At 46.1% G+C, this 16,199-nt stretch overlaps 1 protein-coding gene across 2 annotated transcripts; it reads right to left on the reverse strand.

Moving 5' to 3' along the window:
• PRRC1 (proline rich coiled-coil 1) lies at window positions 1–15,961 on the reverse strand. Of its 2 annotated transcripts, none has more exons than XM_035097826.3 (9): window positions 15,760–15,961; window positions 14,274–14,396; window positions 8,273–8,677; window positions 6,685–6,851; window positions 5,652–5,754; window positions 4,029–4,192; window positions 3,530–3,633; window positions 2,931–3,033; window positions 1–1,758 (listed from the first exon to the last, which is right to left on the reverse strand). In XM_035097826.3, the coding sequence occupies exons 2-9, from the start codon at window positions 14,374–14,376 to the stop codon at window positions 1,549–1,551; spliced, it is 1,359 nt and encodes a 452-aa protein (XP_034953717.2). In that variant the 5' UTR covers window positions 14,377–14,396; window positions 15,760–15,961; the 3' UTR covers window positions 1–1,548. The 2 variants fall into 2 exon arrangements, with proteins under 2 accessions (XP_034953717.2, XP_034953718.2); XM_035097827.3 differs by having other exon boundaries at window positions 15,693–15,961.
• Window positions 15,962–16,199: the final 238 nt, after the last annotated feature.

Raw genomic sequence — 16,199 nt, forward strand, 5'->3', positions numbered from 1 at the left:
TGCTGTTATTTTCCTTTATTGAGCTTTTATTAACGCCCTTGAATTTTCTTATGTATGGAAAGCCAGGCTATCAAGTCTACAAACATTAAAAATGTGGACAGGATCAAGATGATGATGGACAGGAAAGAGAAAACAAATTCAAGTGCCAGCTTGGCTAATGGACAGAGATAATGTAAACCTAAAGAAAAAACTCGGACTTGATTGAACATGAAACATTGAATGCTTTTATACATCCCACCTAAGATTTTCCAAGAGGGTACATCAAGAGGGTACATAAGGAATGGAATTTTTGGTGCTTGTGAAGAAAAAGATGTACTCATTCTGTGTCTACTTTAGTTGAGTTTTCCCTGATGCATTGATACCACAAAATAAATATAGCAAGATTTTCTCTCCCTTCCTATATACCCACTAACTCACCAAAAACACTCTGTTCTGTCAGAATCAAACCATGGCCGTACTCATGCTTTTGGAAAGGTCCAAAGTTAGTTCAATAAAATATTGAAAACTTCTGAAGAAGAATAATTAAAATCTATTTAATTCTGATTTTACAAGGCAAGCCAAAATATATTAATTGGAAAAACTACAGATTTTTCACTGGATAAAAATATTATAAACTAGCTAACTAGTCTATATAAATGTGTCTTTTGAAAGCATCTACAAAAGATAAAGACTTAAGTAGTAGAAATTGAGAAACTTATTTTAAGGCAGAAAGGTTTTTTTAAAAAAAGTTATCAAAATACTCTGCAGTTTATAAATATGCACAATTTTAAGCATACAATCTGGGCCAGCATTTGCAATGGAGATAAACAAATTGTTCAGTAATGGTCCATAGCTTAAGATGCATTGTAAAAGTTAACCGATTGCAGCCTTGTACCTATTTATGCAGCAAAAGGCACTTCGCTAGGTGATTTCTGATAATTTTTCTTTGCTGTGAAATATAACCAAGAAAATAAGTTCCATTTGCATGCTTCTTGACCCCCCTGGTGTTAAGGAGGGTGACTGCAAGGAGGAACTTTACAAACGGCTTCCTCTTTGAAACCCTAACCAAATCTGACCACACATGCAATACACATGCCAGTGACTCTGGCCTTGGATTCCAAATCTATCCTAGGTGCTGTGAATGACTGTCCTGCCTCTTAAATAAAGTCCAAAATGTCTGTCAAACACCCATTTAGTTCAAGGGTGGGGGACATGTTGGAGAGGGGCCTCCAGTTGTTTCTGACTACTGGCCATGGTGTCTGCCGGAGTTGATGGAGTTTGGAGTCCAACAGCATCAGGATTTCCATCCCTGATTTAGTGTTTGAAATGAAATACCGGTACATTTTAATGCTCTCTATAAATATGCCTACTGGTTTGGGGAGCCATTATGTGACTAAAATTAAGAATTGCTCATTTCCATTATCCAAAGAGTAGCTTCACTTTAAAAACAAAATTACATTTTATATAATGTAAAACGAGGGGCGTCAACAGGGCCATCAAACAGATGCAATCATTTCTTTTCAACACGAGTTTTTAAGGAATGTGTCGCATCCAGAGTCCCGTTTCCTCTCAAATGGTCCTGGGTGGTAAACGCTGCTTGTACATCCCTGCAATAGCTTTGGCTGTGCTGTAGATCATCTGTCGACGGGACATGCCGGTGAATGCAGAGTGCCAATCCGTTCTGTTGACGTGCAGCAATTGCTTCTCTATCACTTCCCCCACTGTCACCAACAAACCTGACCATCGTAGGTTATAATCCTGAGGAGTGAGATTTTGAGCCTGTGAAATAATTTAAATCAGGAGTGAGTGCAGGAGAAAAGGAGTAGCACCTGGGCAAGTTCAACCTCCTCCAGAGCTATATCGCCATAGTTCAAAGTTAGTTCAAAAGCATAAATAATAATGCTGCTGGCATTTGACTTCACTCAGCAAGTATAACAGTCAAAGTTCTATACCAGCTTAATGCTTCCTGAATTTAAAGTGCTGCCAGTGAAAAATGTTGTGAAAAGAACCTCTGGTTTAACAGGCTAAGGGACAATAGGAACACTTATTTTCTCCTTTTCGGGAATAAGCCAAACTTTGACCCAGTGACAGCACATTATAGGCATTTTATCACAGCACCATCAATGCCCATGACTAGGTTCTCCGAGATGAGGTTGAAAGAGCTGGGTACATTTAGTATGGAGTAGAGATGGCTAGAAGGCTCTCGCATTTGCTTTCTGTTGCTCCAGAGGGTGTAAGTGGAACCAAAGAGCCCAAATCAGAAGGGGAATCTCACTAAACACGAGGATCCTGGGATAGCTCAGTTGGTAGAACATGAGACAGTTGGTAGAACATGAGGGCTGCGGGTTTGAGCCCCCCATTGGGCGAAAAGATTCCTGCATTGCAGGGGTTTGGACCAGATGATACTTGAGGTCCCTTCCAATTCTACAATTCTGTGATTCTGAGCCTCCTGGCAGTGCAGGATGTTCAAAGGTGCCTCAGAATGAATGAGGCTGACTCACTCTGGTTTCTAAGCCCTCCAGCCTACAGGAACATCTTAAGGAACATCCCCCAATGCTTACTGCCAGCTCGCTCACAAATGTTTAATATATTAAGCTGTATAGATATCAATCAAATCCACGTTATTTTTTAAAATATATGCAATAAAAGAGACACTAAAGGTGATAGAATTTAATGGCAATCATTTTTAGAAGTGTGTAAAACTCCTAGAGTGATCTTCTGGGGTTCTTGGCTACCATCCCTTAGAAAAGGCTTTACCAACCTGCTGCGTTGGCAAAGGATTCAGCCCCTTAGAGCAGGCATCCCCAAACTGCGGCCCTCCAGATGTTTTGGCCTACAACTCCCATGATCCTTAGCTAACAGGACCAGTGGTCGGGGAAGATGGGAATTGTAGTTCAAAACATCTGGAGGGCCGAAGTTTGGGGATGCCTGCCTTAGAGATTAAAACTTGCCTGTTGTACATATTCCAAAGGCACTGGTGTTGCTTGTGTAAATGTTTCGAGGTGAATGCCATGGATGGGATCTTCGACAATGAGGCAGCCAATATCAAACCACCTGTTATAGTGACAAAAAGGTTGTTATCAAATCGTAGTAAATCCGAATTCTGGGTATTAACTGTCTAGAAAGCTTAGTAGTTTTGAAAGGCAGGCAGCCAAGGCACCTCCACTAACACTTTCCCTTTGGAAAAAAGCTTTTGGCTGGGAAAACTAAAAATTAACGAAGAAGAAGTAGCTTTTGTTCCAGAATTTATAGTCATGTTCCAAACTCTAAGGAAGTTAATTACAAAATGTCAGAGGTCTGTTCTGGCAGGGTTTTGCTTGCTACATTGCAGGATCTGACCACACTTGAAAGTGAATTATTTAATTATGGCTTATGCAAACTACAGTATGCCCAGTTTTAAGCACTAGGGACAAAAGGGTGAATTATACCAAGCAACTGCAATAGGCAGACAACTCTAATTTCAGCTCCTGTTTAGAGTATCAACAAGTCCCGTGGATATGATACTACCGTAATTGACATTTATCTTCAGCAACATGCTAAATGGCCTTACTTGTCAGGAAGCAATTCCGCAATGAAATTTTCCACAGACACGGCCGGCTGCTTCTCATGAATGACTCCTGTCCTGCGCAAGCTGTCAATCCTTTCTTGAGCTCCCTAAAGGACAAGGAAAAGAAGCAGTCAATACATACAGCTGTCATGCAGCACTTACTGCTTGCGATGAACCTTAGCCAAAAGCAAAATCAGGGATCTGAAGTAAACCAACTACAAATATTCAAGTTTACAGAAGGGAAATGGCACACCCAACTGCAATCTCAGTGTGTCTTTGGTTCATTAGTGACCAAGTCCTTATTTTGTGCTTTTATAAAAACGGATTATGCTTTGTTTCATTTTTGTAGATTATAAAATGTAGTCGTGTGAAAAAGAAAAAATTGCCAAAGAGTTATTAGGTGCTACATTGTTGTGTATGAAACAAGTGAAGACACATTTTAAATGATTTTTTAAAATATCACAAAAGTGATACAAATCTCCAAGAAACTGCGGCAACTCGCCTTCAATCCAGCTGCGTAGCCAACTGGCTGTGGCGCAATGTTGGACTGCCCAGCTTCTCCTGTAACTGTGGCCATTCCAAACACTTCCTGAAAAGCTTCTCTTACAGCAGCAACCTTGACTTCTTTAGTAGAAGTGACAACAATGTCCAGTTCTCCCCCAGATTCTATAACAAAAAAAACATTAAAACATAATCCTATATGCAGGCAGATACATTCAGACCGTGGGTTGGGGTGGGAGAGAACTTGTGCTTGGCGGTCAGGATCCCTCCATTTTCTTGGCAAAGCAATTATCTGGAGATGGACCAGGGTGCATATTTATTGTCATCTTTCACACACGTCTCAAGGCAATGTGCTATATATATTTAAAATGGCACAGAAAACAGCAGACAGCAGCAACTAACTTTTTTTAAAAAAAACTATACAATGCAGACACTTATGGCAGAGCCACACACACACATACCCCAATGTAGGTGGGAAAGCTTGACAGAACAAAAACGTCTTCAATTCTTTTCTGGAGGGTGCAGATAGCAGGCACATATCAGGACGCTGCAGCCATACTAAAAGCATGATGCTCTGCTATAGTTTAGTGCAGGCTTCCTCAAACTTGGGCCCCCCAGATGTTTTTGGCCTACAACTCCCATGATCCCTAGCTATCAGGACCAGTAGTCAGGGGATGATGATAATTGTAGTCTCAAAACATCTGGAGGGCAGAGTTTGAGGAAGCCTGGTTTAGTGAGATGTGAATGAGTGGCTTCCATGTGGGGTCACCCACTCCCCCACCTCCTGCATGGCCAAGAGTCTGGAAGCTTCCACAATGCTGTTTGTCAGGTCATCTCTAGACCAATTGTTAATCTTCATTATGGTTACCTTCAAACCAACCAACTTCAAACCATGGCTTCAGGAAGCCAACTTGTTTAAACTAACCATAGTTAAGACTCATGGCTGTTCTAGGTCTGAATGACATCCCAAGCTGTGGTTAACTGAAAGTGAAAGCAAAATATTTTCCCCTTTCTTCTCCCAACTAAGTGTAAGAAAGAGGGGTGAGTGGGGGAGCATATAAGGCTGGGAGGAGGCCAGCTAGACTCCTTCACTTCTCACAAAACCAAATGCAGTCATTGGCTGCTACAACCACTTTTTAAAAAGTCAGCCTTCAACAAAATGGTCCCTCTCTACGTGGCTTGCTAAGAGGAGCACAGGATTACTTCAGACGAGGTTATAGAGTCTTTGGTCCTGTTTAACTAGAGGCTTTTCATGGGATAGGAGCCCTTTCTCTAAAAGTCCCACCACTAGATACCCAATACTATCAAATTAACGGCCACTGTAACTTCCTTTATGAGTTCACACTTCAAAACACACCAGTAGCAACATGAGTGAAGCTTGTATTGCTATGAAGATGCACTTGGCAAATCTGCAAAATGCCTCCACTGGCTGTGTGGCCTGATGTTTGCAGGAGGAGCTGAGATTCTGATCCATCAATTAGAAACAGAAAGAGACAATGTCTCTTCAGCCAACAGCTCCAAAAGAGAGGCTTTGCTGCAGCCTAGGTTTGTGAGAGCCCTGAGGAGGACGAGTTGCATGCTGCCCTCCACCCCACCCCGAGGCCCACAGGCTTTCTTCACTTACTGATATAGGGAGCCATGCCAGGATCCAGAGTCGTGATCATTGTCTCCATTGAGTGCTTGGTTTTATCCAGCACGGACTTCACCACAGGATTCCCCGCCACACCCTGCAGGGAAAAGGCACAAATCATTCAGCTCATTTTGCTCTCAAGGCTACACCCGATTCAGCCATTTGCTTCTTGCAGATGTTGTATTTCAGACCCTCCAAGTGTCCCTAATTTCCAGGGACAGCCCCCGACTTACAGAAGCTGTCCCATTTCTGATTTGATCCAGAAATGTCCCACTTTCCCTTAGGACGTCCCTATTTCACTGGAGAAATGTTAAGAGAGGACACCTCTATTTTTATCAGAGAAATGTTGGAGGGTCTGGCATATTTTACTTTGAGGGTGGCTCGGGGATTGCTACTGAGGTGAAGAGCAGCTTGTCAATATCTTATACAGTGGGACCTCGACTTACGAGCTCAACATCCGACGTTTTCGATTTACGAGCGGAAAAAGTGGCCGAGCGCTTATGGTTTTCTCGACATCCGAACGGAAAACCAGTTCGCGGCTAGATGCGGTTTTCTCGACTTACGAGTTTTTCTGTTTCCAATGCATTCCAAAGGGAAACCGCTTTTCCTATGGGAAACTCGACTTACGAAGTTTTCGACCTACGAGTGTGCATTCGGAACCGATTAAATTCGTGTCGAGGTCCCACTGTACGAGTAAATATATTACGCCAGCTCACGAGTAGAGTGAGGGCACACATGCTGGCCCCACTCTCTATATCTCTCTGTGCCCCAACCCCATGTGCTCAAACTCAGAACACAGTCTAAAAACCACTCTCGTGGCTACAACCAGCCTAATTTTATTTTATTTTTTTACTCCCTCCTCTCCTCTTGCTCTGTGTAGCATCTTGCCTGATATAAGGATCAGGAGAACTAAAAAAACCTGCCCCACTTCTGTAATATATGCTTGATCACAATAAAACTATTGTCTGTGGTTTGGAGGCTTTTCTTATGGACCAGCAGCACAGCTACCTTTGCTTTTCAGCCTTACTTTGATAAAGCCCCACAGTCCTCCTCCAGCAGATGCGTCACTCTGCACGTCAGCTCCCTGGGGGTCTTCGTGTTCCTCTGGGAAAGTAATTGAAGAGCCCGCTCCAAAGCCAGGTGCTAGCGGGGGTGGCCCACAGGGCTGCTGTGATGCCGGGCCAGTGAAGACACCTGAAAACCAACAGCAAGGAAACATTTTGCATAACCCACCACAAGTTTGCAACTGCTGTGACCTGCCATTTCTTATTGAGCAATTAAAACCGCACATATTCAGTTTTCCAGGGGGAAAAAACCTGTTCATGTCAAAAGACCTTTACCAGTTTAAAGACACAATTTGAGTTTGGAGGTAACTGTACAATGGAAGAGACTGCCGCATTCTGACCACGTAAAACTAGTGGCGGTTTCAACCCTCATACAGGCCTCTCTCCAACCTCCATCTTGGCAAGAGGCATGATCACAGTTCAATAACACCTTCCTTTCTTATTATAATATTTATTAAGTTTTCCAATTTAATTTTTTTTAAAGGAACCAATACAGAGAATTTTTAATATTAAAAAAAGTTTTCCAATTTAATAATCCAATAAAAACCACATTGAAACATTCCAAATTACAATGCAATAAAAAGGCCGAATATAAATGCCAAATTTTATATCTTTGGGTGACTTCCCATGCTGTGAATTTCGCGAAGTGCTGATCATCTAATATCACATTGCTTTTCTTAATTAACCAATAAGCCATTCTGATGTTATCAATAACACCTTCCAGCCTGGCTAAAGTACCTGAGGAGAGTTGGTGTGAGAGGAGGGAGGGGGAAATGTGGGCTGGGGAATGTCCTAAGGGCTGTATATATCCCACAGCCTAGAAGTCAACCTCACACTTGCAATACAGTGTTTGTGGGTTTAAAAAGTGGCTGAAAACAGCTTGGGACCAGGTTAGGTGAGGACACGGGTCTTACAGATGGGGCCATTCTGACCATACCATGACCTACATAGCTCCATCTGATGTGCATGTGGGAAAGGGAGTGTTCTCCGTTGTGGAGCCTGTAATATGGAACACTCTTCCTAATGAGAACGAGTGAGCAGTCAACTGAAGACACAGGCTTCCTATGACCCTTACTACTGGTCTCTGGTGTTTTATTGTGTTTTTAATATTCCGTTGGGAGCCGCCCAGAGTAGCTGGGGAAACCCAGCCAGATGGGAAGGGTATAAATAATAATAATAATAATAATAATAATAATAATAATAATAATAGTTCTTGTTGTTGTTGTTTGGTGTCTTTGGCTATTGTGATGATTTTACTGATGTTATTGACTTTTTTTTCCCTTGGACATTATGTTTTATCGCTATGTGAATCACTTTGGTTTAAAAATAAAAGGGAGGAGGGAAGGCAACTCGCGTGAGCGTGGCCTACGTAGATAGGCTTTTCCTGGTCAAGGTCCACGCATGGTGGGGCGAGGGTGCAGCAGCCAGCCCCAAACCATTTGGAACCAGTCAGCATCTCCTGGGAGATAATCAGTACCTGTTTCCTCGGTAAAACAGCAACCATTATAGATAAACTCGTTTTAAAAAGCCAAGCGAAAACACTAGGGTTACCGGTGACTGAAGGTGCAGAAAACGAGGGCATCAAGGGTGTCTGTGGTGCTCGTCCCGCATGGCCTTTGGTGATGTCGTGGGTCGATGCCATAGAAAACCCTGATATGGGAGGACCAGTGGGAGGGGCAGAAAGCACAGGGCCAGGAGTTGAACTCAGGGGTGAAGGAGACGAGAACTGGGGACGGGGGCTGCTGAAAGGGGACGAGGTGACTGGCGGTGTCATCATGGGTGGCCTTGAGGTCCCAAGGGAGGCACCCGCTGAAAGGGCCATGGGAGGCACGAAAGGCAAAGGCGCCGGGGATGTCGTCATGGATGGAAGAGAGGAGCCTGCAGGTGGCAAAGGTGTGGAAAATGGTGCTTGGGAAGGAGGAAAAGAGGAGGGAGGAGGGAGGGAAGGAGTTAAGGCTGAGGGCGAGAGAGAGGGAGAGGAAAATGAGAAGGCAAGTTTTAGTAGACGGGCTTTTTAAACTTTTAGAACAATACTAACAAAAGATCTGCAGCAGAATAATAGAACTAAAACATCTTAAATTCGTAGCAGATTAACAAATAACTTATAGTAAGGAAACAGCCCAACAGCTAAGAAGTCAATGATTAACCACCACCCTCTGTGACACAATGCAAAGCCAGCTCTTCCTGTGCAAGCAAAGGTTTATTACCGAGCTGCAAATATTAAGCATTTTCAACCAATGAAGTTATAATTTAGAGATAAAACAGCACATGTTTTAAAATGCATTTGAAGCAGGTTATTGGATTGAAACGTTAACATGAATTTAAGTGACGCTTTAAGCTCAAATGAAAACCCTCCCCAATTAATTAGTGTGGCTGACAGCAACCAAAGGCTCCAGACCTTTGAAGTTAGCACAGTTCCTCCTTTCCTTCTGAAAGATCTTTTCTAAGCTTGATCCACTTTTTGAACTAAACTACCACTCTGACTTTGATCTGCCAAGACATGACACGTAAGATAGCACTCGGCTGAGAGCAGAATCTCATGTGTGCACTTTCCCAAATGCGGGTGTATCTTGAATTCTATTTTCTGGCCATGGGTGGGTGTGTACCAGCGGTTCCATTCCTGTCAATGGTGTATGCTGGGTTCATATGCACATGTGGGCCTGCATGTGGGTTCAGACATACACCTCGTAACGCAAGGTGCTTTGATGTCCCAAGATCGACCCATAAATCTGCTATTCCTGTTGTGACGTGGGGTTTGTGATTTCAGCTCTCTTGACATAACATGCTGGAGACAGTTCTCTAGTAACAGCTCTTTATTAAAGTGAACAAGACTGACTGGGAGGGCAGGAAGGCTACATTTATAGGGACAGGGAACTAGCTAGAAGGGGATACATTTTAGAGGGAACAATATCAGGCAATCACAGTGCTGCCTTTTGGAGGGAACCAATAAGACAGAGGATCCAAATACAGCAGCTTAAATGAACCAATAGTAGCTGTACCCTCTGGAACCAAAAGGCAGTTACTTTATCCTAATGCAAATACAGACAATAATAATACAGAGATAAAATCCTTTGACTCAATACACAACACCCCTCCCCCCCCTAGTGAGCACAGCAGACGTAATCCCTCAGGTACTGTGGGGTCCTACAACTTCTACTTGATCTCCTGACAACAGGTGTTGCAGGTTCTGGATTGGGTGTTACCTGTGGTGGAGGGGCTGCTATAGGGGTTTCGTCAGGAACAGATGGAGTCCCAGACATCTCAGGGTCCCCTACCTGTACCTCGTCATCCTGAGGACTAGCAGACCCTGGTTCATTTGCTGAAGCCCCTGGTGACTGCACCTCTGGGCCATCTTCACTCTGGTCTCGCAGCTGTGCGTCATTAGCCAGGGATGAATTATCTGACTCCTCCCTGCTGAGCGCCCGGCGCCTCAGCTGATCTATATGTCTCCTCCAAACTTGCCCATTTTCCAAGGTCACATAATAGGACACAGGTCCACTAGCCCGGGTGATCACACCAGCCACCCACCGCGGACCTCGTGAATAGTTCCTCACCCAGACCAGATCTTCAGGGGCGAGATACCTTGTTGTGTCAGTCTCAGCCTGGGGGGTTGCTCTTGAATTACGGTTTGGCATTTTATCTGGGTGGACATAATCCAGCACCGTTACCAGTCTTCTACCTAAGAGCAGCTCGGCTGGCGACTTGCCTGTCGCAGTACACGACGTCGCATGCTGCAAAAATAACATTCGCGCAATGCGAGCCGACCAGTTACCCTCCATTAAGCGTGCAATGGATTCTTTGGCTGTTCTTACCATGCGCTCAGCCTGCCCATTGGAGGATGGGTGAAAGGGCGCGGATGTGACCCCTCTTATGAAGTTATCAGCCAAGAATGCCCTGAATTCTTGGGATACAAAAGCCGCCCCATTATCTGATACAATGGTCTCAGGTAACCCATGGGTTGCAAACAGCTGCCTCAACACCTTGATTACGGCAGCTGATGCCATGCTAGGGACCATCGCCACTTCTAACCATTTGGAATATGCATCAACGATAACCAAAAAGACCTTCCCTTGGAATGGCCCAGCAAAATCTATGTGCAGCCGGCTCCAGGGAGTCCTGGACTGCTCCCACCAGTGGACTGGTGCTCTGGCCACTTCTGGCCGCACCTCTTGGCATGCCTTGCATGTTCGTACCCATTGTTCTATGTTCTGGTCCATTCCAGGCCACCACACATAACATCGGGCTAGTGACTTCATCCTGACCATTCCCGGGTGTCCCATGTGAAGCGTCTCAAGAACCCTGTTTCTCAGTGGTGCTGGGATGATCACCCTATCTCCCCATAGGAGACAACCCTTATGCATGGACAATTCGTGCTGCCTTGTCGCATAAGGCCTGAATTTTTCTTCATGCGGACCACCTGGCCACCCCCTCCCCACCCAAGTGAGCACACGGGAGAGAACAGCATCTTTCCTCGTTTTCTCAGCTATATCAGTAGCTGTTACAGGAGCCCCCGGAAGTGTTTCTAGCATCATAATGTGCTCCGCCGGAGCAGGATCCTCATTGCTCCCGCCAGGAAGGGGCAATCGACTCAGCGCATCAGCGTGGCACAACTGTTTCCCCGGCACATGGGTCAAGGTGTACTGGAACCCATTCAGGAATATTGACCAACGCAACATTCTGGGGGAGAGAATTTGTGGCGTTTGTTTGTTTGGGTTGAACAACCCTAACAGTGGTTTGTGGTCCGTTTCAATGGAGAATTGGCGACCGTACAAATAATCATAGAACCTTTTGATTCCCGACACAATTGCTAGTGCCTCTTTATCAATTTGAGCATAGTTGCGCTCCGTGGGTGACAACGTACGGGAATAGAAAGAGATGGGCTTTTCCGACCCATCCGGTTCCCTATGACTCAGCACAGCCCCCAGGCCGTATTGAGAGGCATCACATGCCAGGACCAGCGGCTTCGACTCATCATAATGAGCAAGGACGCTCCTGCTACTCAGCATTTCTCGCAAGGAGTCAAAAGCCTTCTGCTGCTCTCGCCCCCATCGCCACACATTCTTTTTCTGCAAAAGTCTATGTAATGGTTCAGCTACCGAAGCTTTCTGGGGTAAGAACGAATGATAAAAGTTAATAAGTCCCAGGAATGACTGCAACTCCGTCTTGTTCTGTGGTCGTGGTGCCTCGATGATGGCCTTAATCTTAGCATCTGTGGGGTGGATGCCTGATGCATCAATTTTAAACCCCAAGAAATCCACAGTTGGCACCCCAAAACTGCATTTTTCTTTTTTCAGTTGCAACCCCACCTCCTTGAACTTGAGCAACACTGCACGGACACGCGCAACCAGTTCCTGTGGGTCTTTTCCAGCAATTAAAACGTCATCAAAAAATGGCAAGACCCCCGGCAGACCTCTTAACAGGCGTTCCATGAGCCCTTGAAAAATGGTGAATGCAGATCCGGAGTCCACCTCCATGTCGCACTGCTGACCCTCAATCTTCACCTTGACGTGTGCCTTGCCTTGCGCTGGAAACTGCACGGCCCTCCCATTGATCTCTGTTACGTAGTGGCAGTCCTTTAGAAAACGAGGTGCTGTGGGTGGTCTGCGATGCTCCAGTCTAGGTGCTCCTGTCGCTCCCGACACCGCCGATGTACAGACCCTGGCGATGTGACCCGTCTTTCCGCACGTCCGGCACATAGCATCCCTGAAACGACAACTCTTCCGCTCATGGTTTCCGCCACAACCTGGGCAACTGCCTCGGCGATCTTTGTGCACTGTGCAGGCCTGACGCACCAACTCGACCCCACGGACTGGGCTCTGGCTCGGAGTAGCCTCTAGCTCGTCCATGGCATGCGCAACTTCTATCTGTGGCTTAGCGGCCTTGCGACTGGCATCAAGCTCCTCTCTTTCATAATTCTCCGTGGCGGTGGCCTCCTTCAAGGCTGAAGCAAGGGTAACCTCTTCTTTAGCCACGATGCGTCTTCTGGCTTTCTTGCTGCTCAGACCACCAACAAACCGATCCAGGAGAGTCTCTTCCAGATTTTGGAAGCCGCAGTGCTGAGCGAGCTTCCGGAGTTCAGCCAGAAATGCGGATACAGACTCCCCAGCATGCTGCTGCCTCTTATGGAACTCCATCCGCCAGGCCATCTTGGTCTCAGTAGGCGCCAAGTGGCTTGTTAGGCAGGCAAGAATATCTTGGAGAGATGTCTCACTCAGCTTCGCTGGAGCAAGTAATGCCTTGGCTAGCTTGAAGGTCTCGGGCCCACAGTAGCTCAGGAATGTGGCCCTTCTTTTGCTGGCATCGGTGATCCCTTGAGCCACTGCAAAGAACTCAAAGCGTTCGACGTAGTCTTCCCACGTGTGGGGCTCTGATGGCTGGAAGGGCTCCAATACCCCTGGGCTCTCCATTGTCCTAGCGGGCAGGGTCGTCTTCTCAGCTGGCCAGTGAGTCTTGTTCTACGCTGCAATCCGGACTCTGAGGCAGGGCTGTGTTTAACCGCTCCTCAGCATTCCGGATCCCACCTTCGTCGCCAGTTGTTGTGACGTGGGGTTTGTGATTTCAGCTCTCTTGACATAACATGCTGGAGACAGTTCTCTAGTAACAGCTCTTTATTAAAGTGAACAAGACTGACTGGGAGGGCAGGAAGGCTACATTTATAGGGACAGGGAACTAGCTAGAAGGGGATACATTTTGGAGGGAACAATATCAGGCAATCACAGTGCTGCCTTTTGGAGGGAACCAATAAGACAGAGGATCCAAATACAGCAGCTTAAATGAACCAATAGTAGCTGTACCCTCTGGAACCAAAAGGCAGTTACTTTATCCTAATGCAAATACAGACAATAATAATACAGAGATAAAATCCTTTGACTCAATACACAACAATTCCCCCCCCCCCGTATCCTAAAACGAATGTTTGGCACCCCAGCACAATTTCATAAGGAAGAAATGTAATTCCTAACATCTCGTCAAACCATTTGTTTCAGCCAAGAAGCTGATGGGAGGAGCAAATAATAAAGTATAAAGCTGTTTGCTACCTACATGTATATTTATATAGTCACAGCTTTCTTGTTGCATTCCTCCCTGGGACCAGGTAGTGAAAGGCGAGTTAAAAATACTAGAAATAAGCAACAAATTAAATACTTAAAAATTAGTGTGGAAAAGTTTATTGGGCTGGGTCCAGACTCCAGATTTCTCCTAAGTAGAGTTCCACTCATGGGATGCTCACCTGGAAGTGGGAGGAGGACAGATTACTTCTACCAATCTCTTCTTCCCTTGCAGCCCCCTAAAATGCTGCTCTGAACGTTTGCAAGACCCTCCAGAACAGACTGAAAGGTAGGACTGCAAAAGGGGCTAGCAAAAAAAAACCTCCACCCCATGTCCAGCAGGACCCTCCACTGGATCCGAGTCCCTTCCAGAAGAGAAGGAGCCCTTCTTTTGCCAAACTGAAGGAACTGCAACCTTTCCTTTTACTGTCTCAGAACTACTAAATTTAAAAGAAAAATAACCCCATGTGAACCAGCAAGACTAGTCACTGATAAAACACTTATACCTAATGAGACTGGTGCAGTGGTGGTGGGTGCAGGTCCCGCTCCCGCTGTGGTCAGTGGGGGCGTTCCTGGTGGAGTCGTCTCTATCCCGCTCTCTTCCATCATTTTCCTTCAGCAACACAGAGCTGGAAAGAAACAAAAAATGAATTGAAATGAAACAAACAGCTGCTGCATCATGTACATCTAGTACTGGCTGCTTAATACTGCCAATTTACAGAACCTGCAGTAGGCCAAACCTCTCTGTCAGCACTCAAAATATGTCATTCATGAAGTCTGTCTCAGAGGTGTCTGAACTTGCCGTGTGTTCACACAGAACAACAGCAGCAGGTGCAATTTTTCCAACCTGGTGCCTAATAATTAGGATTTAAAGTGTGGGTGCATGGACAACAACAAAAGTTTTAATAGACATAGTCAAGCAGCTTCTCAGCAAAATTCTGAAGGGGTTATTCTGAAGATAAGTTTGTGCAACCCTTGAGCCAAGGAGATAAGTAATTATACAACCTTTAGAAGACATCTGAAGGCAGACCCATATAGGGGCGTTGTTTAATGTTTTATTATGTTTTATGTATGTTGGAAGCTGCCCAGAGTGACTGGGCCAACCCAGTCAGAGGGGTAGACTATTATTATTATTATTATTATTAAGGATGTACCTATTTTCATCAGAGAAATGTTGGAGGGTATGATTTCTGGGGGAAGGAGAGAGGAATATTTAGTCCAGGCATCCTTCATCAGCCTAGCCTACCTCACAGGGCTGTTGTGATAACCTGGGGCAAAATTCACCTTTTCTTAGCCTAATATACCTCACAGGGCTGTTGTGAGGATGGAATTGGTTGGATGGGGTGCCCACCCTGAGCACCTAACCACCCATTTGGGTCAGGTATGAATTCTGGGCCTTCTACTGTCTAACAACCAACCACCACTGTGGGTGGGGGTGGAGCCAGCAAGGAAGTGAGAAGCAACCCCCCCTTCCCACCTCCCTTTGTAAAAGGGCGGGGAAGTGGAGACTCCAGACATTGAGACTACAATTCCCATCATCCTCATCGTCCCTGACAACTGTCCAACCTGGAGCCGATGGGAGTTGCAGTTCAACAGCAGGGTCCGTCTGTCCCCCGCCCCACCACCCTGATCCTTTGTTACACTGCTGAAGGGGGCGGGGGGGGCAGGTCGCGTTTAAAGAACTACACTTCCCGCCATGCACCGGGCGGAGGCCGCTTGCCTTACGCACGCGCGCACCGGCATCTGTTCTGCCACGTCTCTGCGCTCCGCTCACTAACTGAGAAGCTCTTTCTACGTTCTACGACCCTCCCTCTCCTCCCTCGTCCCGTCGCCCTTGCTCGCGTGGCCGTTACAGACAACGGCCGCAGCAGCCGTATCACTAATAGTAGTAGTAATAGAAGCAAAAGCAAAAACAAAAAACCAACCTAAGAGCAAAAGCACCTCAGTCCCTCACGCGTACGTTTCCGCCCGCCAGTCCTTTTTTCCCCTCACCTCACTGAAGCGGTAGCGGGTGGGGAGGAAAGGGGTCGCCGCCGCGGCCTCCCACAGCCCGCCCGAGGGGGAAGCTCTTCTTCGCTCTCCCGGCTCCGGGGACTCAAAATGGCGGGAGGCGGGACCGGGGAGGCGGCGGCTTCAGCGGCAGCCGTAACAGCAACCACCTCTCTCCTCCTCCTTCTCTTCCTCCTGGGGACCTGCCACGTTCGCTGCGGCAGCGGGGAGGAGCAGCCGCGGGGCGGGAAAGGCTCGCGCCGCCTCCGCTTCTCTCCGCCACGGCCTTCGTCGCACCCGCTGGTTTCACGGGTTTCTTTAATTAGTTGGTATTATTATTGTTGTTGTTGTTGTTGTTAGACAATTTTCCAAATTCAATTATCTCATTTAATAATTCTAATATACCTTCTTTAGGTTTTTCCAGGATTAAGACAATATCATCC

The sequence above is a fragment of the Zootoca vivipara genome, chromosome 16, assembly GCF_965207765.1.
Source record: "Zootoca vivipara chromosome 16, rZooViv2.hap1.1, whole genome shotgun sequence".
NCBI lineage: Eukaryota > Metazoa > Chordata > Lepidosauria > Squamata > Lacertidae > Zootoca > Zootoca vivipara.

Excerpts from the sequence above, each read along its gene's own strand:
- PRRC1 (XM_035097826.3), bottom strand. The coding sequence starts at position 14,376 with ATGATGGAAGAGAGCGGGATAGAGACGACTCCACCAGGAACGCCCCCA. Across the intron at positions 8,678-14,273 it reads CACTGCACCAGTCTCATTAG|CCTTAACTCCTTCCCTCCCT; the intron begins GTATAAGTGTTT and ends TCTCGCCCTCAG. Across the intron at positions 5,755-6,684 it reads GACTGTGGGGCTTTATCAAA|GGTGTGGCGGGGAATCCTGT; the intron begins GTAAGGCTGAAA and ends TTTTCCCTGCAG.